The sequence below is a fragment of the Scatophagus argus genome, chromosome 13 (assembly GCF_020382885.2).
Source record: "Scatophagus argus isolate fScaArg1 chromosome 13, fScaArg1.pri, whole genome shotgun sequence".
NCBI classification, from domain to species: domain Eukaryota; kingdom Metazoa; phylum Chordata; class Actinopteri; family Scatophagidae; genus Scatophagus; species Scatophagus argus.
In genome coordinates this window covers 14020676-14048008 of record NC_058505.1, presented here as the reverse complement: position 1 = coordinate 14048008, position 27333 = coordinate 14020676, and the positions used below count along the sequence as shown (strand labels likewise).

General features: G+C 40.0%; 3 protein-coding genes across 4 annotated transcripts; 1 reads left to right on the top strand and 2 right to left on the bottom strand.

The window, feature by feature from the left end:
• Positions 1–5129: 5129 nt before the first annotated feature.
• On the top strand, positions 5130–6795 carry LOC124069528 (C-C motif chemokine 8-like). The gene is made up of 3 exons (XM_046408758.1): positions 5130–5422; positions 5537–5651; positions 6318–6795. Exons 1-3 carry the CDS (start codon positions 5356–5358, stop codon positions 6574–6576), a joined length of 441 nt encoding a protein of 146 aa, XP_046264714.1. The 5' UTR covers positions 5130–5355; the 3' UTR covers positions 6577–6795.
• A 3607-nt stretch (positions 6796–10402) lies between these two features.
• On the bottom strand, positions 10403–11430 carry LOC124069538 (monocyte chemotactic protein 1B-like). Its single transcript, XM_046408774.1, has 3 exons — positions 11223–11430; positions 10987–11095; positions 10403–10816 (listed from the first exon to the last, which is right to left on the bottom strand). The coding sequence occupies exons 1-3, from the start codon at positions 11287–11289 to the stop codon at positions 10696–10698; spliced, it is 297 nt and encodes a 98-aa protein (XP_046264730.1). The 5' UTR covers positions 11290–11430; the 3' UTR covers positions 10403–10695.
• An 8558-nt stretch (positions 11431–19988) lies between these two features.
• On the bottom strand, positions 19989–21743 carry LOC124070052 (C-C motif chemokine 20-like). Of its 2 annotated transcripts, none has more exons than XM_046409678.1 (4): positions 21596–21743; positions 21361–21481; positions 20670–20747; positions 19989–20527 (listed from the first exon to the last, which is right to left on the bottom strand). In XM_046409678.1, exons 1-4 carry the CDS (start codon positions 21675–21677, stop codon positions 20419–20421), a joined length of 390 nt encoding a protein of 129 aa, XP_046265634.1. In that variant the 5' UTR covers positions 21678–21743; the 3' UTR covers positions 19989–20418. The 2 variants fall into 2 exon arrangements, with proteins under 2 accessions (XP_046265634.1, XP_046265635.1); XM_046409679.1 differs by having other exon boundaries at positions 21361–21478; positions 21596–21742.
• Between the last annotated feature and the right edge of the window lie 5590 nt (positions 21744–27333).

Sequence of the window (27333 nt, the reverse complement as noted above, 5' to 3'; positions counted from 1 at the left end):
TCAAACTGTATCTATATTGATTCATACTGAGAGGTTAATGAGGCTAGGTCTCATTGATATGAAGGAGTAAGGTGGATGGGATCCAATACAATTCAAGAGCACTACAAACTACAGCTCAGCTCTGTGTGTCAAACTGCTGGAACAAGTCAGGACTGTCAGTCGGGACTGACACCAACCAGCTTCAGAAGTGTGTCATCTTCCATTTCAGTGTCAGACTCATCAAAAACCCAAACCTTCATCAGAGTTCAGAAATGTATTTGAATACAAATGCGTTAACACAACAATCTCGGGACATACACTCATTAATTTTTTGTCATGTATTACATTGCTGTTTATGGGGGGATCAAATAAATGAGATAAAATGTGTTAGAGAGGAGTAGTTGCCTGTTTTGCCACGTTAGTATCATAACAAAACATTTGAGATATAAAATTCTTCTATAATATTTGAACGTCTTTTGACTTAAAGCATTCCTGTAAAACTGTACATATCTAGCCTACATATTATTATAAACACGAGTATTTCTGAAATGGGAAGTTACAATCTTTAGCTAAAAGCTCCTCTGCTGAACCTTTTAAAGTTCAAATACACTGCAAAATAAATCCTTCAACAAATGCCATTTCAAAATGAGTGCTCTGGTACTTTTTTTGACAATAGAAACAGCACAAAGCAGCAGCACTATAGAAAACAAGTGGCTATCACCTCCCTACTAATCGGCCCATTTTACCAAATCTAAGGAGAGGAGTGGACAATTTGCTGCCTATAATAGCACTGGCCGAAAGAGACAAGTTACTGAGGCGGTGAAAACCCACTCTGTCTGAAATGATCAAGTTGGATCAGCTGTGGCATTGCGCGTCTCCCACCAACCGTGGAGAGCTGCGGGCCGAGCGCCGCTGTAATTAAAGTGCTTATTGATTAGACTTTACGCGCTCCTGAGTCCTCTGGACCGTGAGCCGGAGGCGCAGGGCGGGTCAGTCACTCTCTCTATGCTAATGTCTATGGTAATACAGCCCGCCGGTTTAAGTCGATTATTGATGCTTTCCCTAAATGGACGGTTGATCCACAATTGAAGCTTTGTGTGAAGGGGTCAATAGCAACGAGATTGATACCGGGGCAGGAGGTCACTTTCATTTCTATTCCGCCGGTTTCAGGAAATGAATTGGGAATGACTTTGTTAATTGAAATATTAATTGGAAAGTAAATGACATTTCTCAATTCCAAGTGGGATTTCTGTTCATCCCCAGGTATCGAGCAGAAATATACAAGATCCATGAATAGAGGCCCCGGGGAATAGGCCAGAGACCCTCATTTGTCAAGGCTCAACCTACCTCTGGTTCCATTTAGGCATTTTCAGCTTGCACAAGCAGTGTGTGTGTGTTTTAAAAGGGGAGAGAAAGAAAGAGAGATAAAATCAAAAGAGCATAACACAATAAAAGTCGCAATGGAAAATAAAAGAGCCAGCCCTAAGAAGAGAGCTGTCCCTATCTTGGCTGCTGAAATAGAGAGTAACAATGCTTAATGGTTCATGGACATCTGGTGGGTACTAATGCTGGGGGCAAGGTACAACATCATGCAATCAGTCTGAGAAAGGTCAGAGTATTGATCGGCATGCATGGCTCCACTGTTACATATCAAAAACATCTTTGCTCATCCCAACACTTTTCTGGCTCTTAGAATGACCTCATGTGCTCTGCTCTTTACAGCAGTCCATCCCCAGACAGGCTGTCACATCGAGGCACCAGCGTCTTCCGGGCTCAAACCCAGACTCATAGCTCTTTGTTACAGCATACCTGGCCTTTATAGAAGTTTTCTGGCTGTTTTTCTTGCCAGATATGAACTTATCAGTATGTGTACACAGACTAAGAGGAGAGCATGGGAGCTAATCAAGGTGTCTGATCGTTGTAATTCTTCAAAAGAAAAAGAAGTCACATATCTTTATCTTCCAGAATGAACCAATAAAATTCCTCAGTGCTGGATAAAAGATAAAATTAAACCTTGATCCGTCTGGATTCTTTATTAAACAGAGAGAACAGACACAGCTAAATATATCCATCTGATGAGACTCTTTAGTCTCATTTGCGACATGCCACTCACACTGTGTCTTTGTCTGCACGTGTGTGTGTGTGTGTTCACTTCAAGCTGTCCACTGATGTGAAATGCTCCTGCCTGATGCTAAAAGCCCCGTGTCTGCTGTTGTAGATTTGCATGGCGGAGTACACGTGGGGTGCAACAATGATTTTGGGTGTGTGAATCATGCATGAGTGGGTTGTGAATGCAAACAGTATGTTCGGTGTGGTTTGCTGCCACAGCAGAGGTGTTTGGTTTTGTTATCTCTTTTCTCACCTATATGCTATGTGCATAGTGATAAGGTGGGCTTCCGTAAAACAATAACCACATTTCACATTCACATTTTGAAATATGTACATGTGAGTGTGTTAACATGCATCCATCTGTAAATATGTTCTTAAGGAGGCCTTCTTGTCCATGTTCAGAGGGCTAAACAATGTTCTTCTCATTCCCATTTGCGTTCAGTATCGGATGAGGATATGAAAGTCAGTATTGATTCTAATTTCCTGCAACGCTACGTTCCACTCTCTTGCTTTATCAGCAGACTAATTCCTATCAGCTACGCTGTCAGCCAACCAGCAGCCCAGGCAGCTGCCCCGGACAACGACTAATGAATAAGAGAGGAACAAATAATCCAGCGAGGCATTTCTCCTCTGACAAACAGGTTGCCACAGGGATGATAATGATGAGGCTGGGATATTTGGTGTGGAGAAACGTGTATATGAGTGTCTGTGTATGAGTGCCGAGTAAATCAGCGCAGGCAGATCAGTATGTGTGTGTTCTTGCTTTCACGTGTGCCTAAAAGCCTTTGTGGGTATGTGTATGTTCTCCAGTGTGTGTATTTTTATCTATTTTGTGTTTAGTGAGGGCCATGTTTCCAATGATTTTAATGACTGGACACTTGGGACAACGGGCTTCTGTGTGCCTTGGGATTTGCCGTTGTTGACTGAAGGAGTCAAGGGCATGAAGCTAACGTTTGCTTTCAATCCTGACAGCAGGTGGATGGCCAATCAGGGATTTATTTGTGCTGTCATTGGTGAGCTGCTATAATGATGTGCTGGCTGAGATGTACCGCATGGCCTAGACACATGCTGTAGGTTTCTCTATTGTATCTTTTCTGGGGGGTTTATTTCTGATTTTGTGATTGGATCTTATTTTTTTTTCCCTCTTTAACTCTTTATTGTTTGTATTACTGTTTATCTTTCTGCCACTTTTTATGTATGTAGCTCTCATCTTCTTCTACATATCCCTTTCTCTCTCTCACTCTCTCTTTCTCTCTCTTTTGGTCTCTCATGTGATTCACCTTCTCTGTTATTTTAAGATTTAAACTGAGTCTGTTATGTTGTCAGTTTGACTGGCTTTATATTTGGATAAATACTGTGTTAAAACTTGTGCCTCCTTCTAAATCAGGCATCTCAAACTGGTCCACAGGAGGGCCAGTGTGGCTGCAGGTTTTTGTGCCAACCAACCAAGAGCACACCGTTTGACCAATCAACTATCTGAAGACGGAGATCAGTTGATTAAATGAGTCAAGTCTGGTGTGCTGCTACTTGGTTGGAAAGAAAACCTGCAGCCACACCGGCCCTCCTGTGGACCAGTTTGAGATGCCTGTTCTAAATGCACCATTCATATGTGCTCTTTCCTCTAAATGTGACCTTAAACTACTATATACATACTTTGCACAGTATGTTTCCCCTCCTCCCCTGGTAATTTGAGTGAGGTGTGAAAATAAAACTGGCTGGTCTCTATCTAAATCTACAATCTGCTTCAGTAAGGCTGCTCAGGCAAATGTCAGACAGTCTCTGTCTTTACCAGTCGAGCTCTGTCGACTGGTAAAGATGTGAGGTCACAGAAGTCCATGCACTAACCAAAACAAATATGTTTAATGAAGACCTAAATTTGGAGATAACTGTGACCAAGATTTACTATAATGTTCTCCACTAGCAGTCAAAAAAGTAATTTATTTACACAAATTATTGAGTACAACAACTAACTACTGGATTGTGTAAGCAGGAGAAACATCAGTCATGTTAGGAATAATTTGGGGGAGTTGAAATATCAGCTCTTTAAAGCATGTTGGCTTATGCAACAAACCAAACAAAGAAAGAAGGCTGCAGTGGATACAGGAGGCCCAGCTGAGAGAGAAACTGAAACTCTCTAAAAGCCTGGCCCACATGGGCAGGCACAAGCACACCACCCTGCCAGCTCCACCTTACACCTCCCATTACCTGCAAGCAAAGCAACAAGAAGACAGAGTGGCAGGTGACATAACCTCTCCCTCTTATAAAGATGCAGTTGAAAAGTTGTCTAAGTTCCCTCAAACATATTTTTGGCTTTTCTATACTGCCATTTTTATTTATTGGCCAATATATGGCTCAATATGACAATGTGTGATAAGTTAAATTAATATATCCATTAATTAACGGTAATGTGGCTGATAACACTATTGTATTGTATAGTGAAAATTTGATAGCTGTAGCCAAACTGTTGCTGTGCAGCAAGCCTAACCATTAGACAAACGTGCTTCAGACTGCCTCTTTAAACCCATGCAACCTTTAGAGACAGCTAAAAATAATTTCAAACATCTGCGTGGGTGTGTTATGGGTGTTTTATCTTCAGTTAAATATGATACAAGCCTTTTTAATAAGAATATCATAAGAATCATTTCTGCATCATGCTTTTAAACTGATTAAATATGAAGACTGGAACTAAACTAACAGTTATTAAAAGATTAAACATTCAGTCCTACTTTCAGCCACCAAATGTCTCATACTATAAGTGTGGCTTTCAGAGTGAGCGTAAAGGAAAGTGTTTACTGCCTGTGTGTGTATGTGTTCAGATGTCAGATGTCAAGAGCTTTTGAGTGATGCTACAACTGCTACAAAATGTGTATTGTGGGTAGGAATGTGGTGAATGGTCTGTCTGTCATCACTGGCTTGTAAAAGGTAAACTCACTCTTTCCTCTCCCCACTTTGCGACCACACTGACTGTTCTCCATGGTGACGGTCTAGGGGAGTCATGGGGGGGAGGGTGGCGGAAGGGCTCTCTCTTATAAGAGCTGAGATAAAAATTTGAATGATCACAAAGACGGAGAGAGCTTCACTAATTGGTAAGGCTGTAAATGTATACACCACGGCTGCTGTGTGTGCAGGACTGTTGAACGCTCTGATAAGTGCTCACGCAAACAAACAGCAGATTATTATCTGCGAGTGATTCGGCAATTCAGATAAGCTTGTGCTGAGATATTACACTCAGCAACTGAAGGACGAAGCCAAGGCATAATTGTGAAGATGAATTTCAACCTGGTGTCAGCCATTCTTCTCTGCTTGACCACATGGATGACATTGGTCCATGCAAGTGAGTACCACAAAGAAAAATACCAAACTTATGATGTATGAAGTGTATAATCTGACTCTTTGGCAGGGTAAAATGGAGGCTCTCTAATCTTTCTTTCTTTCTTGTCTCATTTAGCCCATGGACCAGTGGCAACCTGTTGTCCTGGGTGGTCCGACACCAGAGCCCCATTAAAAAAAATTGTGAATTACACCACTCAGTCTGAAGGCATCTGCCCAGTCGCAGCCGTAATGTAAGTGGTCCTGCAGTTTCACACTCAGCATCTCAACTTATATCCACATGTACTCTGAAATAAATGACATCACCTTTACACAAGTGTGGGTTCTCCCAAATCACAAAATAAATATATTAAATGAGCATCATTTACGTCTAGGGGTATGTATCCATGCAGACAGTTTTGGTTTTATTTGTCCAGATTTTCAGACAGTGTATTGTATTGTAGTATATTATACATGAGATTGCTGCCAACACAACAATGTAATAGAGTCATCTGAAATTTCATCTTTACTCGTCAGAGCACTGGAAAATTTCAGATTAAAAAAAGTACCAGCAGCATCTCTTTCCATGAAGTGTCCCAGTCGTTCGGATAATCAAAAAACTGTCAATGAAGTTTTCAGTGGAACTACTTTCAGCTGGCAAAAAAAACAAAAACAAAAACTGTGGATTATACAACAGAGACCCTTTCAGAAAGTGCGAAAGGTGCCGCTGTTATGTTTTTTTAAATGCTAATTTTTCATGCAAATCAAACAATCTGCATGGCTAGATTCCACTAATGCTGAGTGCGCGAAACTTGTTTTTGTTCTAACATAGATCAACTATGAAACCATTTGTCAGAATGTAATTTAAAACAAAGGTAAACAGACTTTTGACGCCATTAACAGATCACCTTTAATTCCAGATTTTATACGGCAGCTGGAAGGAGAATTTGCTCTAACCCCACCAGTGAATGGGCGACGAAAGCCATTCTGAAGGTGGATGAGGACAAAAAAAAGGCACTGCAAAAGGCAGGACAGAATGAGGATATATCAAGGATCGACATCACACCAGCAGCGGCCATTGCATCAAAAAACCCGCAACAGAAGACAAGCAGAAAAGGAAGGAGGCGGCAGAGGAAAAAGTACAGGGAACTGAGGAACTGGCAAAGAAGACGTAACTGAGGAATGACAAGACAGCAAAGTAACCACAGTCAGCAAACATTGCTGTGTCCAGAGGAGCTTGTCCTGCCATATTGCAATAACAAACCTGAAACAAAGCACGCTTCTACTTGATGATTAGTTCTGCAATAAATATTTAAAGATATCATAACTATAATTTGTTGTCATAAAATGTTTACCTTTTTCCTGTCAGCTACCAATAAAGTTTACCAATAAAGCACACAAACTGTGTGTTGTGGTTTTGAATAAACTGAACATACAGAACTGATATACATTAACATATACAAGCGATTTGACTGGCTCTCAGAAGCACTCACTGTGTTTATCTTTACTTTATGTCCAGGAAGGAAACCCACACAGACACACAGCTGAACAGAGATAACACATTTAGACGTAGGTGAACATCACAGACATAGGGGTTAGGTGTAACAAATGGGTATAAACAAAAAGTAAAAAACATTTGAACAAACAAAGGCACATGATCTATCCCAGCTGACTGTGAACCAGAGGCAGGGTTCACTCTGGACTGGTCGCCAGTCAATCGCAGGGCCGGCAGACAAAGACAGACAATCACACACACTCACAACTAGGGCCAACATAGAGTAGCCATCCATTCATCCATCCATTTTCTATTCCGCTTATCCGTCAGGGTCGAGGGGGGATTGGAGCCTATCCCAGCTGACTACAGGTGAGAGGCGGGGTTCACCCTGGACTGGTCGCCAGTCAATCGGAGGGCTGACACACACTCTCACACTCACACCTAGGGGCAATGTAGAGTAGCCAATTAACCTAATGTGCATGTTTTTGGGACTGTGGGAGGAAGCCGGAGTATCTGGGGAAAACCCACACTGGCACAGGGAGAACACAGAAGGGCCCAGACTGGGATTGGAACACGGAACCCTCTCGTTGTGAGGCGATAGTGCTAACAACAGTCCTTTTTTTTCTTTTTTTCTTTTTTTAAAGTTCATAAACAGTTATAAAGTACTAAAGGCTTGAACATTTGTGTCTGAGTCTGGAGTGGGGTAGTTGATGGTACATGTGATATTTGTGTCCGGGGTGTGTTTGGTTTTACTTGAAACTATGGGGGGGCCATGCTGCCACAATCACCACATCCTGAAAGTTTAGACGAGGCATATGTGTGTGTGTGTGTGTGTTTAGACTGTTTCCTCTCTTCTAAGAAATTTACAAACAATGTGACTACATGTTTAAGCAGTCATGTAACACTCAAAACATATGACAGAAATATACACACATAGATACAGCTGTGAGTGAAAACAGACAAGAAAATATTGATTTATAAGAATAGTTAACACTGCATTAAAATGTTTATATCAATAATGAATTCCTGTTTGTATGTGAAATGTGTCACTTGCAGTAATGAATCCAAAAAGGTCATCGACTACGACCCACTAGAAATGTGTGTACGTGTAATTCTCTTATTGTTATTGTTATTATTATTTTGCTAAGTTGGAGTTTCAGGGCATCAGCCTTTGATAGCCCTCAGCCAATAACATAGCCACCAGGTTACATGGCTGTCTCCGTCTCTCTCCTGTGCTCTGTCTGGGACATGGACCTGTCTGAAGAGCTGCAGATGTGTGTTGCTGCGTGTCTGTGTGACATGCACGTGTGTGTGAAAATCTGGCTATGTGGTACATTCAGGGGTGCTGGGTTGTGCCAAGATGTGGGTGTATTTCACTGAATTCTTGCTTTGTTTTTGGTATTGCAACTTCTTATCTTCATTCTCCGTCTAACTGGCTCATTGCCTGCTGCTGTCTTCAGCTGGGGAGGAGAGGCCAACCTGCCACTGAATCCTATATTGTGTCAAAGCACACAAAAAAAGAGGAAGTTTCCCATGATTTGCAAGTCCTTAAAGTTGAAAAATATCTAATTTAAATGAGCAAACATGTCTGCATTTTCATTTCATCTGATAAATAAAATCAATACATAATGGACAGTGTTTCCCTAAAAGGTCATTAGAGGATTTCAGACCATTCCAACATGGTATAGTATTAAGTTGATCTGAAGACACATGTGGACACAGTATAAGGGCATTCTGGACAGATAAAGTCAGGCCAAGTGTATGTATATGTGTGTGTTGTACATGTAGGAGCGCTGGAGGCACCTTCTGTCGCTAACAAATCAGGAGGAAAGTTCAATCTCAAACGGCTTCCCTCCACTCCACATGACATCAGTGTGACCTGAACACACTGGGGCATGGGAAGATCTTTACTGTCATCTTCTTACCACATCAACACACACGCACACACACACGCACACACACACATAAAGACAGAAACACAGTTCAAAGCAGAGCTCAGGAAGACCCACAATCCTTTGCTAACCCAATTTCCCCCAGGGATCAATAAAGTATTCTGATTCTGATTCAAACACAGCAACACTATCACCTATAATGACAGCAAGCGCTGTCAAGACGAGAACACAGGCCTTAACACCCGTGGTTTTTATCCCCATACATTTATATCACACAGTACACTCGCATTTGTAGTTCCACTTATTTTTATAATCTAAGTTGTAATTTACTTTTGCATTCATGCATTCAACCCCCTAGTCATTCAAGTGGCAACAAGGGTGGGCCACTAACGTATGACAAGGACAGGGAAAACCCGTTGCACTGCGGTTCGAGCAATAACCTCAAACACTCTCCGCTCTCAGCCCCTCAAACTTCCCCCAGCTGTAGCACAAGAAACCGAGCTGTACTTTCTCTCTCTGCCCACGCAAGGTTTGTACGTATGGTTCGTACATTTTTTTTGAAAATCACACATCATTGTGTTCGCTCCGCCAAATGATGGAAACATGTTAACTGAAAGCCCCCAAAGCTTCCACGTGGCTAAACTGAAGCCCACCATATCACATTATTACAGTGAGGGCAGATGGAGCATGGCGCCAACCAGAAAAAGGCAAAAATTATTGAGTACTGTGAAGAATGACTCACTCATGGTCTTGAGGATGAGCTTGGAGGAAATTTCCTTGCGTTGGAGCTTGCATTTCATTTAGTGATTTTAAGTATGTTTCATTAGAGTACCATGTGGTTGTCTGTGGTTGGAGAACAGCTCTTAAAATAGATCTGACCTAACAGCTAGCGACACTGTTATATCTCTTTAAATATGCTTTTGAATTTCAAAATGTTTTCTTGTGTCTGTATGTGTATGTGTTAGATATGTATGTATCCAGCACATACTGCACTTCTCCTTCATATACAGTTGTTGATAAAATTAAACAGTATAACATTTTTACAGGAAATAAATATGTTGTGTTATGAGATAACAGTATTTCATTGATGTAAATACTTTCTGTTTTGAAATTACTTAAGTACACATATTAGGTACTTGTGAACTTAGTATATCCAATTTCTCTTTCTCTTTCCTCTTTGTACTTTTACTTCCATTTGACAGTGACAGTTACTAGTTGCTTTACGAATTACGTCCAAATCATGGACTTTGGCAATGCTAATACTTAAATTAAACTTCCAAACAGTTTCTAAAACGGGTACACTTTATTAATTGTGTTAATGCACGTAGTACCTTCACACTCACACAAGACTTTATTCTGTGTGACATTTTTTGCATTATTACAGTCTGGTGTTCCTACTTTTACTTGTTAAAGGCTCCGAATACTTCCTCTACCCGGCTCTGTGCTCACTTTCTTATAGTCTTATTGAAATTGTTTGGACCCTCTTGAATTGAAGAATCCCCCATAACTCTACTAAGAACGGCACTGCTCATAGACCCAACTGCAAGTTTTGTTACCACCGTGAATACCTGTGTTTTGCAGTCTTCTTTTTAGAGAGTTAAGATAAGGAAAGCTTAGCTGTTACATCATGATTTTTTTTATTAATATCACTCACTATGTAATGAAAGTAACACATTATTCAAATATTTACATATAGAATATTAACTGAACATCACATAATTGAAAATTATACATTAAAAAGGCAAAAATCATAGAAATATCGTCATTTCACTGGGGTGAGGTAAGTATTTTACAGGAAAAGAAAACATTCATAGTTGAATTCATGTTGAATTCTAACAGCTGAAGAGAAACTGGGAACTTCTGAATTTAGTTTCAATAGTGCAGTCATTTTGTGTGCAGGTGGACGTTGTATCAGCGGTGTATGTTTGAACGTTGTTTTTGCCAGTTCTTTCCATCTAGGTAGGCCATGCTGGTCAGAGTCCACACTTTGGTGAGGTCAGAGCAGATTCGTTTGTCTTTCAGAGTAGTAAATCTATTGAAAATGACAACACAGGAAGCACACATCCAGTAAGAAATCACAACATTTTTGAAAACGATGATTGATCAAAGCTCAGAAATTATTGTTGTAAGTACAATGCATCACAGTATACATGTTCTAAACTATACACATAAATCCAACTTTGAACAGACTGGACGACTTACACCACTGCATCGATCGGGCATTGTGATCGAGACTGTCTGTAGTAACTCTTCAGGCTGTCACGGTGGACTTGCGTTTTTGAAGTAGTTCTACAACAACTGCCTATCCCACCTTTGAATAAAGACACAAGAATTCATTATTATTGTCATCATCTTTTCCACATTCTATTTGCAATACATAAATGAACAAAACTCTTCATAATAATAATAATGCTAATAAATTTTCTTAACGCTCTTACCTTGAGCCAAGGCTCCGGACACCACGATAGCTACAAGGAAAAGCGAGACAAAGGCGAGTCTTGTCATTGTGTGTCTGTGACTAAAACAGGTATAATGGGTAGTCTGCACTGCAAGCCCTTTTAAAGCACACCAACACAGTCAACGCATTCATTTAAGCCACTTGCAAGATGAGCGCTCTGCACCCACAGGTACTGGATGGAAAGCAGAGTAGAAATTTCCTGTTACAGCAGCTTACCACTGCGGTCTTAGCCCCTCCACTCACTTATGTGGTCTAAGGGTGTAAAGACATTTTCCACTGCAGGAGGATGTGGTCTTTACACGTAATATTATAATATTTTGAATTTAAATTATTATGTGGAAAATGTACCACCTTTACTTGTAATGTCAGGACCTTTATGGTCAGTGAAAATGATATCCATGAGTGAAACACTTTATCTGCTTTACTACGTCCATTGTAAATTACAGAACTGTTTTCCGGGCGGTTTTTGACTAGGCATTAATATCATATATGGATGACAAAGCAGCCAATTCTTTTCTTCTTTTCTGTTTGCTAGGTTTGGTACAAATGAAAACATACCTGCTTATAACTTGTTGGAATCTTTGGACAATAGTTATATATCGCTTTTGTAATCTGTCTGACCACTCAAAGCACTCAAAGAGCCAAAATTCACATGTTCACATACACATACACACACTGGTGACAGAAGATACCACGCAAGGTGCGACCGTCTCATCATAATTGTTCATACAAATACTCACACACCAGTGGACGAGCCATCAAGAGCAATGTGGGCATCAGTGTCTTGCTCAGGGATAGGTAGAGTGTAGACACCAGGGATTGTTTTCAGATACAAGCCTTTTTATATAACTACATGGGTCAGGGTTCATTCAAACAGTATTTAGTCTCTCTTTCTTAAACAGTAGCTCTCTCTACAGTCTTTTGAGGTCAGCTGAGCTGCCATCACACTCATTTTTGCAACCACAGTGTGTGCAGGGTACGAAAGTACATACTCTTGTGTTGGTATCACGGCATATGCAGGTGCATTCAAGGTTATACACACAAAGACAGATGCAAAACATGGACGGACACAACAAACCATGTTGCTCTTTTCCACTGAAACACACATGGTTTGTGTGTACCAGTTCTTTCATGTATGAGGGGAAAAGCAGCATAGTCACTTGCCTCATTTGAAAGTTTTGACTTGGAATGTGTCCCAGTTATTCATTCATTGCAGCCTACAGCCCTTATGCACACTAAGAGTTATCACTCAAACAGCTAATTCCTGACACAACATGATGTGGACTTTGAAGTAACGAGGATCCTTATTCACACATCAAAAAGACTATGAACCACTGAAATAATGTCTGAGTACTTAATTAACTTCATACTTATCTTCAGTAAAATAAGAGAACCTGTAAAGAGAACCTTCACAGTCACTGTAACCACACCAAGAATTCGGAAATACAAGTGCAACCTGAATGCATTTTTAAGAAAGAAAGAAGAAGAAAGAAAAGAAAGTTTATTTTAAATGCAAGAGTTGCAGTTTTCCTGAATATCCAATATTCCAGGGTTCCAGCATGGGTACTAATGTCTGTCAATATAAGGCAAAGAAATGTTCAAGATGAATGCAAGTTGGTGACAAAGAGTTGTTAGTTGCTATTTTATTTGATGTCAGAATTAACTGGGACCGAGTGTATTGTGTTTTTGAGGTTCAGGAAAAGATTTTTAGGAGGATCCAAATTAATCATGTTTTTACAAATTTATCATTTTTATTTTTTCTATTGCTGTTGCAAGGTTATCACAATGTTAGCTAACTAGGTAGTGTTAGGTTTGTTTCATGTGACAGAAATGGGAAAAAGCAATATGTATGTGACAAAAAGCTTTCATTTTTGAGAGACGGAGATGTTAAATTTGAAATGACTGTCTAGTGGCGTGTTGGTTTAGTCATTCATGCTGGAATAGCACCTAGTGCATTGTCTTTGTCATTTAATATTCATACAGTGAAAATGAATAATGGGAGTAATTACTGTACTGTGTACTGTACCTTTTGTAGGCTGTTTTTTCCATCTTTGATCTCTGTCTAAGAGCCTGAGAGATACTGATCACCACTACCTGACTGAGGAACTCAGGAACCATCCCAGGACACAGTGGATTCTTCATCTGAATTCAAGGTAAGCCTTATGTGGCTAACAAAATCATCTACAATTACAAAGTAAAGGTGTGAGACTGTGAAGGTTGATTTTAATTAAGGGTGTTTTACTTCTTTTGACTGTGACAAGACAAACAAGCATTTGTCATTTATTCAAATGCCCAAAACAACATTTGTTCCTCAAGTGGCCATGAGAATTATGACTCTAGTCTGTCAGGAATGTCTACTATTACTGCCTTGCAGTTGTATGCCTCTGCGTACCAATAAAGTTGCAGTTTACAACCATTTCCGTCCATAATCATATAATATATGTAGTGAGTGATACAGAGCTTTGTCACATGGTTAAGCTAGATATAAAGTAAACCAATGATCTTGTGGTTGACTACAATGATTCAAATATGGATGTTGCTGCAAAGAAGCATGTGGATGCTTCACACACAGAAGATCCATACAATCCTCAAAGTTTCAAGGTGGACACCCAACATTAGCGTCACCCATTCAGTATCTGACAATCTGCTGTTCTGTTCCAGAGTTACAGTGTTGCATAATGGACAGAAAACATGATGTCAAAGTGAAGTTTACCTTTGACCTTTTGGATATGAAATGTCATCATTTTATCCTATTAGACATTTCTCTAAGATGTTGTCAGTTAGTGTATGACTTAGGGCTAAAAATTTGTCACAGTCACACTGACCCTCAACCTTTGACTACTAAAATCCAATTATTTCATCCTTTAATCCAAGGGAACAGTTACGCCAAATTTGATGCAATCCCCTCAAGAGATCACATTCTCAAGAATAGGATGGGTGTATGGATGAAACATAATACCTGCAGCCATGGCTGTTGCCTGCACAGAGCCAGAAAAAGTAGTGTGATAGTAGAGTAGTTGCTAACATTTGTTTTGTGCTTAAATTTGTGTTGGTGTAATATTGATTAAGTAGTAGTTTGTATGTTACTCTTATTGGTCTTCGGCACCTTCCTATCTTCATCTCCAGTTTGAACAAAAAGTGGATCACTTTTGTGAATTAGTCTCTCTTATTCAAATGAGGCAAAGCTATGGAAATGGTGCTAGCTCATAACTATTTTTTATAACTGTTTTATGTCATAGGCAGAACATATGGTGAATCATCACTTAAGAGAACCAATGCGGTAGCAAAACTAGATTGTACTAAAATAGAAAAAAAGTGAACAACAAACTGAACTGAGGAAATCAACTTTCCTGCAGCCGCCATGTCTCTGTTACAGTCAGTAAGCACTGATAGAACTGTTACGCCATCGCTTTGAAAAAAAAAAACAACGTCAGGGGAATTTTTTTAATGGGTGCATTATGTGTAGTTGATTCAATGTGGTTCCTTCACAGTGGCAGTCTGTTACTGACTTGCTGATATATCCGTTAGTTGTGCCACAGAGTGCTAAGGTCTGCAGGGCAATGATTCACTAGTTCAAGTATTGTACTGCATTGTTCTATCATTTGGCAGTAAGCTGGAGCCTGTAAAGATAATGATACGAGCAAAGTCATGATCCATCTGACCCAGTCTGAGCTAATTTGTTAGATTAACAACCTTGATATAAGATAAAAACTTGTGAATGAGCTACATGAAAAAGGAGAACTTTGTCTTCCAAACCCAAATCGGAAAGTGTTTTGCAATTTAATCTTCATTTCAGTAAAACCAATATCACCATTCATGCTTCCTTCCTCATTTTGAGAAATCGCTTCTGCTTTTCATTGACAAGGAATTTTAACGTCTCCATCAAGAGCAGCAAATCCAGTAAAGGTCATGCCTGCGTAGTCCAGTGTCAGCTGGCACTACTAACGGTCTACAAAACTATATGCTTTGAGGGGTATCTAGACAAAATACTTTTTATGATCATTTTATGAAAAGTGGAGGCATATGTCACTCTTCATGTTATTGTGGCTCGTATCTCAAATGTAATTATGATATCATTAAGCACATTAATAGAAAACACAAATTAAAGATAGTCATTTTGCAATGAATGCAGCATTTGAAATGGCAGTTTGGTCAGATATAAACCAAGTAAAATATTGGTTTTACTTTGAGTCTTTGACACAGCTCTTTCACCCCAAGAAGTGTGTGCCAAGACTTGGCATCAAAACTCAGCAACACAATGGCAAGTTGTTAGCATTTTGGTGTCCTTTATTACTGTGAATTAACTTTAAAAAAACAAAACCATTTTTAATCAATCAATCATTCACTTAGAAATTATCAGTAATGGTTCTGTTACAGTATACTGTTACAATATTACAGCATCTGTCGTAGGGGTTGGAATGCTGCTTACGTGACAAAGTAGGCTGCATACCATTATAATATACAACCTGTGACATCTCCTTCTACCACTATGTGATGGCTACCTCACTAAACTGCTGCCTTTCACATGTGTGTGCTGCTCACACAGAAAGCTTCGCTGCTGAGTTGCTGCAGCTGTCAGCACTGTCTTTCTACACTCAGTTTGCCTTTTATAATGGCCATCAGTAGCGATGGCCATTATGGTGGCTATCATTATGGTGACTGATTTTTGTTTACCCTAGAGAAAGACAGAGAGAGAGAGAGACAGAGAGAGAGAGAGAGAGAGAGAGATAATAGGAAGAGTGTTTGACAACAATTTAGCCTCTGGGAGCAGCAGCCTGTGTTTTGGGCCCTCGCGTTAGCTTGTGTGCTGACAGGATACGCCAAAGGTTTGATATACCAGATATGGCCAGTGGCTTGTTTGCTGCTAACCAAACAAAACGCCTGAACTACAATGGCCAGAGGATGCCATTTATCCTGGTCATCAGTCCACATGCCTCTATAATGAAATAACAGGTCAAAATCCTGACCAACATGGGCATACCAGCTGATTATGTGTACATGTATATGCATATGCAAGTGACTAAAGCCCACTCAAACTTGATTGACCAAGGCTACTCAAACTGAACTGAACTGAACCTCCAGATGATGCATCCCTGCAGTCGAGTATGAGCCAGCACTCACGTGGGCTGCATGGCTGTTCTGAACTGTCAACATGGGTGTAAAAGGTTCCACAACACCCACACACCCACGCACACACACACACACACACAAACACACACCCACACACACACCCACACACACACCCATGCACACACACAGAGTCCTCAGGTAGTGTCAGGTATAGCATTATCCATTAATGCGAGTCCACAATGGAAGTGAATACCATGCTGGACATTTGTAGGTAATGCAGTTAAGAAAAGTGAATTTAAAAGTCAATATTTGTGATATATATTTATGTAACTTTAATGAAAACCTTCAAAAATGTATGAATAATTACCAAAAACAAACAAAAACCAGACAGATCTAACTAATTTGCTTTTAAACTTGTGTCTTGTGGGACATAACTCACAGCTTTGTTTGAACTCTTTTAGCAGGAAGTAACCTGCAGTGAAAAAACACACCGCACTTAGTCAGTGCTCGAGTTTGATATTCAGTATATCAAAGAATACATTTCTTCTGCAAAAAACTTGAAGCAGTTATACTGTCTGAATTATGGAAATCATTTTAGTTTTAGTCACAAATCTCAACGTTGAGACTTGTAACTAAAATGACTGACAAAGGACCAAATTTGGGTGGAGGATGAACCGAAATTTGTGGTTGAAAGCCTTAGGATCTCCTTCCTTCCTCCTTTCTTTTCCATGCACTGACCACAACAGTCATCACCAGAGAAAGAGGAGGGACAGAAAAAAAATGATGACATGCTGGGCAGAATGACCAGCACATGATTCTGCTCTTATTGCTGAAATCAGCAGGACTCAAACCTAAATGCAATCACTTAAAACAACATTAATACTACAGTTAACCAGCCAAATTAATACAGAACATGACTGTTAAGTAATACAATGCCTGTCCACCCATTCAGTGTGTTTATCTGTTCTCTGTTTTAGCTTACCTTGTTCAGGACACTGGAATGTATCCCAGCATGCTTTGTGTCAGTAGCTGGGAACAACCTGTGCAGGATGCCAATCAGTCACAAAGCTAACATCTACAGACAGGTAGACATAGACAGACAGGTTTACATCCAAATGTAGCTCCAACAGAATTAACAAAAAAAAAAAAAGATGAAAAAAGGTTGGTTCTTTTCCAGTCAGGTGCCATTAAACAAATGCAGAAGAAGAAGGTGCAACAAGATGATGGAATTAAAACAGAGCCTGGCAAATATGAAACAGTGGAACAAAAACAGACAAAACTCAATGTAACTATAACCTTTATGTTTCTTTCATGTGTTAAAATGTCTCTCTGTCACTCCACATTTTTGTCTGCTATTTCTCATCTCTTCACTGGGGCAGAAGCTTCAGTGAACGTTTAAAGCCACATGCTTCATGCAAGTCTTTTTTTTTTCTTTGCCAAGTCTGTTTCAATTGTACTTTGTTCCTTTATTCTTTTACCAATAAACCAACTTTTCCACCTCAGCCAGAAAAAACTTTTACTATAGTTTATAGTTTTAAAAACCGAATATAGCTATGGTGTTTTAAACTTCACTGGATAAACCTGCTGAAAATGTACTATATTAGGACTTTCAAGCGAGTTTATTAGTTTGCTAGTCGTATTTAATTTAATAGTTAGTTGTTTGTTACTAACAGATAAAAGTAACAAAAGTGAGCTCTTAAGAATGACTGCTCAATTGCCTCAAATTAAGTGAATTTCTTAGTCTGTCAGTCATGGTTGTGATGAAATCATTAAAAAAAAAAAAAAAAAGGAAATGGTAGTCTAAAGCATCACCCAAAGGCGTCCCCCTCACCCCACACCCCTCTGACACAGACACACTGTAGAAATGTCTAAGGGACAATTCATCCGGTCAATTTTCCTTGGTTCCTGTTTTTATGGTATAAAACCCAGAGGTCTGATCTGAGGAGATAAGTCGTCTCCATCTGCCAGATCGTCAGTCACCTTCTGCAAAGAACCTCTGGAACATCTCACGCAGTAACCATGCAGCTGTGCATCAGAAGACTGGCATGCCTGGCTCTCCTGGCCGGGGTTCTGGCAATGGCAGCGACGGCTTTTGGTAAGTGTTCTGTAAAGCTCCTGCATCACATGACACTGCTCCCCTGCTCCAGGACAGCTGGAGTTCACATAAGAATTTGTGCACATTTAAATTGACGTCTTATAAAAATGCTGGCCAACACCATGTATATTTTTTCAGATTTGATGTTGGAAATGAAAGAGACCTGTGATCATAACAGCCATTCCCTGTTTGTTTTACTGAAAAACAGAAATGAAGATAGTTGAGTGCTGCACTGAGGTCAGTATCAAGAACATCACTGCTCCCATCTTGGGCTACAGGATCCAGAGGAAGAAACTCCCATGTGTTCGCGCTGTTGTGTAAGAATCACCTCTTTATTTTATTAAACAGTGACGATCAAAAGTGTTAAATAGCTGAAATTACAATTTCTGGATGAAAACGGACGTGGAGCTTGTGATTGATGTTTTCTTGTGTTTCCACCCAGATTTGAGACCACAGAGGGTGAAGTCTGCAGCCACTTTAAGCAGGACTGGGTGTTTGAGAAAATCATGGAGCTAGAGTGAGTAGGCTTTTGTCATCTTAGTCAGTCTCCAGTATACATGATGTATTTGATACATGATGCATCACATATACTTAGGAACAACACAAATTGTTATTTTAACTGTGATTTCTTCTTTGTGTGCTTTACAGGCAGGCCCGCAAAGCAAAGAACGCTACCCACCTTTCTGCCAGGAAAACCCCTAGCCCTTAGAAACCTCTGTCCACCACCACGAATATCTCTAGCCACTTGTCTAGAATTAATTTAAAATGCATTCTAATGTTACTGTGTAATATTTAATATTTATTATTGGCACTATTTATTTGTCTTTCCTTTTCCCTCATGTTTTCCTGCCTGTGTCTTAGTTAACATAGGGCTTAACAGAGATGCAATGATACAAAAAGCTTCTGTAATGTCTGTTGTTTGCTGTAAACAAAATAAATACTCTTGTCTACAATCCATATGTGTTGCTGTTATTGGCTGATATTGCAAATCAAAGACAGCTCACTTTAAGGATATCATGATGTAGCTGACAGAGGCAAAGTTTTTTTTTGTTGAACGATTCTGCCATCTAGTGGAGATGCAAAATTACTTCAGGACAGTTTGGTTGAGAAGAGTGTGTCATTGAGGGAGTCACCTTGCCTGACTGGAGTGCCAACCCCTTAGGGTGCTGTTCTGAAATAGCATATGAGGCTTCCTCCCTGTCAGTCCTGTCATGCATTCGCATGAGCTCAGGGGGAGGGGGAGGGGCAGGGCAGCTCAACGAAAAGTTTTGTGACACCTGCCAGATGTGCTGGAAGCATCCCTTTGCAAGTACACCAGGCAGGCGCACATGTCACGCCACGAACACATGCTCTTTGCAGAGCAACAGTCTAAACAGTTAAAGCTGTTAAAGCTGAGACACATAATTGCATGTTACTTATAAACTTAAAAATATCTTCCAGGGTATATTTAAGCTCAAAGCACATATTGCCCTTGAATCACTTTTTAAAATTCATTTAAACAGTAAGACAGCTATGGTCACATTGACACATGACATAATAGTGAGACAATGATCTAGTCTTAAATAACTGTGGACAACAATGTTGAGTTTATGTGAAATATATTTATTGATTCATGAGAATTGCAGTTGGCACATTTTAACACATTAGCCTGATTTCACAGGAGATTCATAATAGGGGATAAAACAGCACAGTCACAAAAGATGGGGTAGATTACAAAAAAACAGAAACATTCACGCAAACATTTGCTAAGCGGCTAAGCATATAAGCTCAATATTCCAAAAGCCGTTCTTCTCAGCTTCCCCTTAAGTCTTGATTATGTGGAGTATTCGGACAAGGCTGCTCATGTATAGCAAGTAAAAGCAAAAAGCATTTCTTAACTTCTTCAGAGATAATATCCCTAACATGACTGAATTATAGTAGGTGAAATTTCTCTCAAACATTCCTTCAAATTCACATTTCTGTTACACAAATTATTCACTTCCAAAGCTCAGAGGCGAATACCTGGATTCTGCTAATAGTAGCTTTCCGTGCTGTTTGTGAACGTCTCTGTGGTACTGAAGAAATGTCCTGTCCTTTCACCTGGGGCAGAGCCGTCTTTTGACATCTTCTTCAGTTTTGAACTATATAGAAGAGAGGAAATTTTACTCACAATGCCCCCAAAACGAAAGATTACCCTGTTCACAGACAGAGCTTGTCATGATTTTGAGACTCGTTTCCAAACTGAAACTGGTTTGTATTAAAAAGTGAATGTGAGTCTCATACCTCAGCAATTCCAGAATTGTCCTCACCCACTTATCTTTCCGAGTGGCGCATATCTCATTCTTTTTAACTGTGTAGAAACTAGAAAAGTGAGACACATTATCAGACACACATAGAAAACCAATATTATAGTGTACGGCATAGACATAATTTTAATAATTTTGCCTGTTTGATACTTGACTTCCAGTACAGATACTACGACAAATTATTATTCTGAGGGAAAAACAACATTGATAAAATCATCCATATTCAATGTCATTTTATGATAAGAAAATGTAGTCTTGCAGGAACCTTAAATTAAATAAAATAAAATCGAAAATTATTAAATAACGATTTATGTCATGAAAAATCCGATCAAAAAAAATCACAGCAACTTTTTGCACTTGGCACGATTTGATGCGTTTTGTTTTGTACTCAAAGAATAGAGTTGAGGTTTGATACTCAGCTACATTGGATTATGTCAGTCTTAAAGACGAGACACCTCGTGTACGAATGATTTATAAACATAATTTATGATGATACAGAGCTGAGTAAACAGTTCCCTGTTTCAGAGTTTGACAGCAAATGTTGATGAGGACTAGATGAAATGGCTTATTTTTAAGTGAAGAAAATGTTCTCCAGTGAACAATTGCTGGAGTCTTTTGAATATTTTTCATGAACCATATCATAAAGGTTTTGTAGGATACAGTCTTACATGATCGCCTCGATGCGACAGTTTTCGAGGGTGGTTTGTTCTCTGTAGCCTTTTATGCGCTGGAAGGGTACTGGCTTCCTTGTGTATCTCGTACAACAGGCTTTGCCCATATGGGACCCTACTGCACACAAAGCACATTATTAATTGATGGGTTCAGTTTAATATAATGTCTGTTGTATTTGAATCTGTTTGACCAGCAGTCAAATGTGAAAAAATAAAAAAACAAAAAACTTACAGGCAGCTGGAGCTGGACTGAGCAGGCCCAGCACGACGAAGAGGAGGACGGTTGTCACAGTCATCGTACCTGTGGGAGTCATGTTCACAGTGCGAAGAACCAAAACGTACTACGTACATTACATCTGGGCATATATATATACTTATGGTACTGCTCATTTTGTAACCTGTGGCTCCTAAATTGAGGACAGGAAGCACACTATTGCATCATGGCAACAAAAGTTGCAGAGATTGCACTTTGATCATAAATTAAGCCTCTGCTGTGCTATTATGTGACACGTGGATTTCTTCACGTGGGCATGTATGCCAGTGAGAGTATCACTGTGGTACTGGTGCACTGATGCATCCAGTTCATATTGCCTCCTAGGGCTCTCATACATATTTATGCTTTCTGGGTTAATAATCATGCTGTAAAGTTCTTAATATACAACACAGCAGATTCTAATCATCACACTCTCTTCACTTTATTTAGATTTCTCCAAAGCTACAGCATATTGCTTTGTACTTAGCTCTCAGTGCATATGCATATGTAATTATGCTTCAATTAAACTTGTTACAGAAAGTATTGCCTTCATATCTTGCTTCATATATTTTCTAGTCTGGACGTAAGTGACTCTAATATACATTGTCATAATTTAACATGTCTTAAAGGTGGAGTCAGTTTTACATAATCAGCAATGTTGAGATTGTTTTGTGGTGAGAACCGATGGAGTATGAGAGGCTTGTCAAAACCCCCCTTCCTCCTTAGCATGACCTATTTAGTCTGCAGAAAGCTGACAACTCCAAATCTCACTAAGCTGACCTAGATAGGTGCATCATCTTCATGTTTTAAACCACATTGTACATCTCAAAAACTACACATACAAGTTGTGAATGACTAGTTGTAAAAATCAACACCTCTTTTACAGTAAAATACTGTGAAAGCAGCATTTGTGGATAAATTCATGAATTTACCATTTACACTACATAATATGTGATTGTGTCTGGATATTTTGCCAGGCAACACACTAAAACCAAATTGTTGCCAAATGATCTTTCTGTGCACTATGCAAAGTGATCTTCAGCTGATTCCTGAAGGAGAAATGTATTTTTTGTTGCCCTATTCACAGTGAATTGGAGAGTGTGACGGCCCGTATGACTGGGGCAACTGTAGCTGATGGGGATTCAGTGTGTCTTGCTCGAGGGCACTTCAGAAATGCAGATGACCGCTGTCAGAACATGGAGGCCGTGGTGCCAGTCGAGTGAGCTGAACTAGCTGTGATTAATAGGTGTGTATATGTCAGTGTTAATTTTTCATCTCCTGTTGGGTGCAGAGTGACACAGCTTCATAGGAATTTTTCAACCTTAAAAAGAATGCATCTTTGACAGGAAATACATGAGCTGAATTAACCATTTAGTCCTGCTTTTGTATTTATAATTTAGAATATATATATCTTTCTATGGGAAAAACTGTTAAAAGGATTATATTATATTATATTATATTATATTATATTATATTATATTATATTATATTATATTATATTATATTATATTATATTATATTATATTATAGGCTTATGTAATTGTACGTCAGTATTGTTTTTGACATCACCTTGTTTGATTTAGGAAGCCTAAATTAGTTTTACGGTTATGAGCTTTGTCATCTTGTGACAACTTCAGAGATCATGACTCATCATGTTCTTGTGATGACTTGCGTCCTCCTTGAAACCTCTTCTGTCCTCCCACTTGCCAGCCAGGCCCACACATCTTAATTTAGCACATCACACAATCTCATGCCACGTCTGATGGTGTCCGGCAGATTTTGCTGCCTTTGTCTGTAGGGGGCACTGTTGGTATGGGCCACTAATAGATAGATGTCAGGCAAGACGTGATGGAAGAGAAGGGAATGTCCTTCACAATCTGAATATCTGTCATATCAACAGAAGGGACTGCTGGACACCAAAGTCGCCCAGCAACAGAGAAGCTGTAAATTTAACTGTACCAAAGCAATACTTTAGGAGTCTCCTAAACATCCTTCCAATACTATTCAAAATAATGTCACGAACATGGTGTGTGATAAAGTTTTCACACGTTTAGGGGCAGTTTGACATATTCCCCTTCCTGTTTGTGCTTATGTTTGCGTGACCTGTTGACTACTGATAAAGCGAAAGGTAGCGTGATAAACTGGGCAGTCGTCTGTTTCACAGCCTAATCCCTGCTAATCCTCTGTAAAACACAGTCTGTTATCATCTTCCTCAGTGAAACACACAATAACACAAACACAGACACACACCTTCCTGTGATTACAGCCCTACTTCAAATTATATTTCTCATTATTGATTCTTTTTTTTTGTTTTTTCACTCATATGATTCATAATTTTAGAGCTGAAGCAATTAATCCAATAACTGATTATCTGATCAACAGAAAACTTATCAGAAATAATTTTGTTGTAATCACAACACTTCTGTTGAGGATTTGTATAGTTTTTTAAGTGTCAAGAAATCAGTTCCAGCTTCTTAAATGAAGATCGCTGAAATTGGGATATTTCTTGGACAATTTGAAAATGACATCTTGGAAAATCATTGGAAGGTTTCAGACACAGTGAGACAGCAGTGAACAGTGGTGGGGCCAGGTAGTCTTTTCAGACTGAGGTACGTTGTGAGAGCTACTTTGCCTGTGTCTGTATGATTGTGGTTAATTGTTCAGTGTTTATTAATATGTTCATTAAAGTACAAGAGCTAAGAGAGCTTGCTGAACATCGAGAACTGGACTGAGCTGACTCTGAGCTGGAACTACATTGCAGTGCTTGGTCATGCGTTTCAGAGGTTTGGCTTGGAGGGGAGGCAGTGTGGCACTTTAAAAATCTAGTTTCTCTACTGTGGGTTTCCGACTTTGGCGACCCCAGCTTTAATGAATGTTTAGATTAATAAATACAATCCTAAATGATTCACTCTGAAAAATAATTCATACCAGAAAATGCATATCACAAGTTACTGAATTGATTTTCTGCAGATACTCTGGAGGAAAGCAGCAAAAATTAGTTAATTGATTTTTTATTTTTTTTTTGGCCGCTTTGGTCAGCGTAACAAGCTGTGAACACAACATTGACAAATTATTACCTTATCAACTCAATTGGCTTATGTGTTAGCCAACACTTTCCTGTTACACATCGAGCAGACGCTGAGCCTCATTAGCATTCGTTCAAAACGTTGCCTAGAGCTGAGTGCAAATGCAGAGTTAATAATTCTCTTCTGCTTCGTCACTGTGAGCGACTTTCACAGACATCGTCATTTAACCAATTTCAATACAAAAACTGATTGATTAGCTTTAACAGTTAGTCCCTTCATCAAATTAGTAGTTGGTTGATGTTTACTCATTAATCCATTAATCAACTACAAGAAGCTCCTTCCAGCCCCTCATGCTTTGTCTCATGTTTACACAAGCTGCCACTTCATGATCAAAGGCAAACATTCAAATAACATTTTCATATTATGCTGTTATTCTGGCAAAAAGTTGGGCCAGTCTATTTGCTTGAGGCTGGTTTTGAGTTTTTCTCCTCCTGGGCCCCTCTCCTCCCTCTTTTTGGACTCCTGGTGGACGGAGGGCAGAAAAAGAGGGAAGGGAAAGGGGGGCGGGTTAAAAGAGGGGATCACCATTGAGTTGTCCACCCACTCAAGGTCCCCCCTGGTCACTTGCGTGGGTTTGGACCAACAGAAAGGCAAAGATGCACACACACACGCATAGGCACACACAAAAGAACAAAAACGACAGCCTTCTCACCCCAAACGTCAAATGTGGCAAAGGGTCTTAGAATAAAACCATTTTAAATTAGCAAGAAACTTCCTCAAAACTACCAAAAGGGTCATTGTCAGTATTCTTACAATCACTTAGGCAGTGAGGGAGGCAGCAGAGAAATGAGAAAGCTCTCAAAGCACTTGGCTGTTGCATGATCTTCAAAAAAATCTCTAGTTTATCATAATTAGCATTGTTCCAGACTGTCAAACCCGTGAGGCATGGAAAACAACGCACTCTTCAATATTTTATTGAAGAGTTATGGTAAATTACTTGATGTATAATTATGTGAGCCCAGCAGATTTTGTCCTCACTGTCTCCTCCTACATCCCATCTGCCCTGTGTGTCCAGAGTGTGGGTGACTGAAGTAGCTGCAGGGAGGGGGAGGAATTATTGTGGAAAATTTTAAGAAAACTTGTGATGTAACAAACTGTCTGAGTTGCACTTCTGCCGTTCAAGTCCACACTGTAACATCCGCGGCCTCAAACAAAGTGAGTAGTAGAAGACGAAACGTGGGGAAAATATAGAATTACAGGACCTCTGTGACATTAGGAAGCGCCCACAGGTATTTTAGTTTGGCAGAGCTCACTCCTGGCTAGGGAGACTCTGGAGGATACAGTGAGCCAGAGGAGGTGAGGAGAACAGAGGGGAAGAGTGTTAAGAGTGGTAGAAAGAAGGGTATTTTTAGGGTGGTCTGTTATCTGCGGAGACGAGGGCGTGTTGTATCGCGGCCGGGTCACATTGCTAAGGGGAGAACCAGCACGGGCACTCCACGGAGACAGCAGATAAGGAGGAACAGAACAATGAGATCTCTCTCACAGACACACAATGCATATGTCCACAAAGACAAACCTGCACACTCTCATAACCACATCCACAGGAAGACACTCTGCAGCTACACGCTTGCGCATCCTCTCAGAAATACTTGGAAACTCTCAGACATGTTAAAAGATCACATCAGAATGGAGCCTCAGCGCTCCACAGGTGACCTGAGAGTGTGTTACTGTTCTTTTGACTGACAGACAAAACCAACATTATCATAGAATCTCTTCAAGTGTTTATCTCTGTCCTTCTTTTGCTCTCTCTCTCTCTCTCTTTCTATCTCTCCTCTATTGTCGCCCTCTGAAGATGTAAGTGCCAGCAGAACAGATGGATGGAGAGAACATCTCATCACTCTGACACCGTGTTTATGCAATTGCATACAAACACGCCACACAAACACACTCCACACAGATGCACACAAATACTCTCCGAAAGCAAGATGCTGATGGAGATTTCCTCAATCATCAGACTGATGCACATCCTGCATGGCACACACACACACACACACTTTTGGTGTTTTGTTGTTGTCGATGAAACCTTCTGTTCGCTTCCTCCTTTGTTTATACTGAACATGCGCACATAAACACAGATGCGCATACACCCGCATGCACACACGAGTTGAGCGATTCCGCAGACTAGCAGCTGCTAAGGAGAGAAATGGGTACTAACGAAACGCCTCGGACATGCTAATGATGCTTTGTTGACCCGAGGAGTTCAACCATGTGCACTCACACTGCACAGATTTAGAAGATCTGACTATTATCTGTCATAAAACCCAGAGAATATCAGTGCAGTCGTATTAATATTAAATGGTTTTAGCTCCCAGTACGATACAAGCACTCTGTGTAGGACTGCAAGCCAAATGAAACCCTAACTCGCTCCAGGAATATCTTAGAGAGGCTTTGAGGAAAGATCCTTTTTCAACACCCAACACCCCCCCTTAACCACCGCCACCCACCCACCCAATCAAATCCTCACTGGCAGTGCGCTGCTCCTCATCTCTCTTCTCTGCTTCTTTTGTTCATCTTTCTCAGCCGCCCACACACCTACCGTCCCTCGGGCTTTTCTCTTTACACTCCCGCACACAGGCACGCATTTACATTAGGCTACTTCCCATGCACTTTGCTGGATTTCTTTCTGTCCTT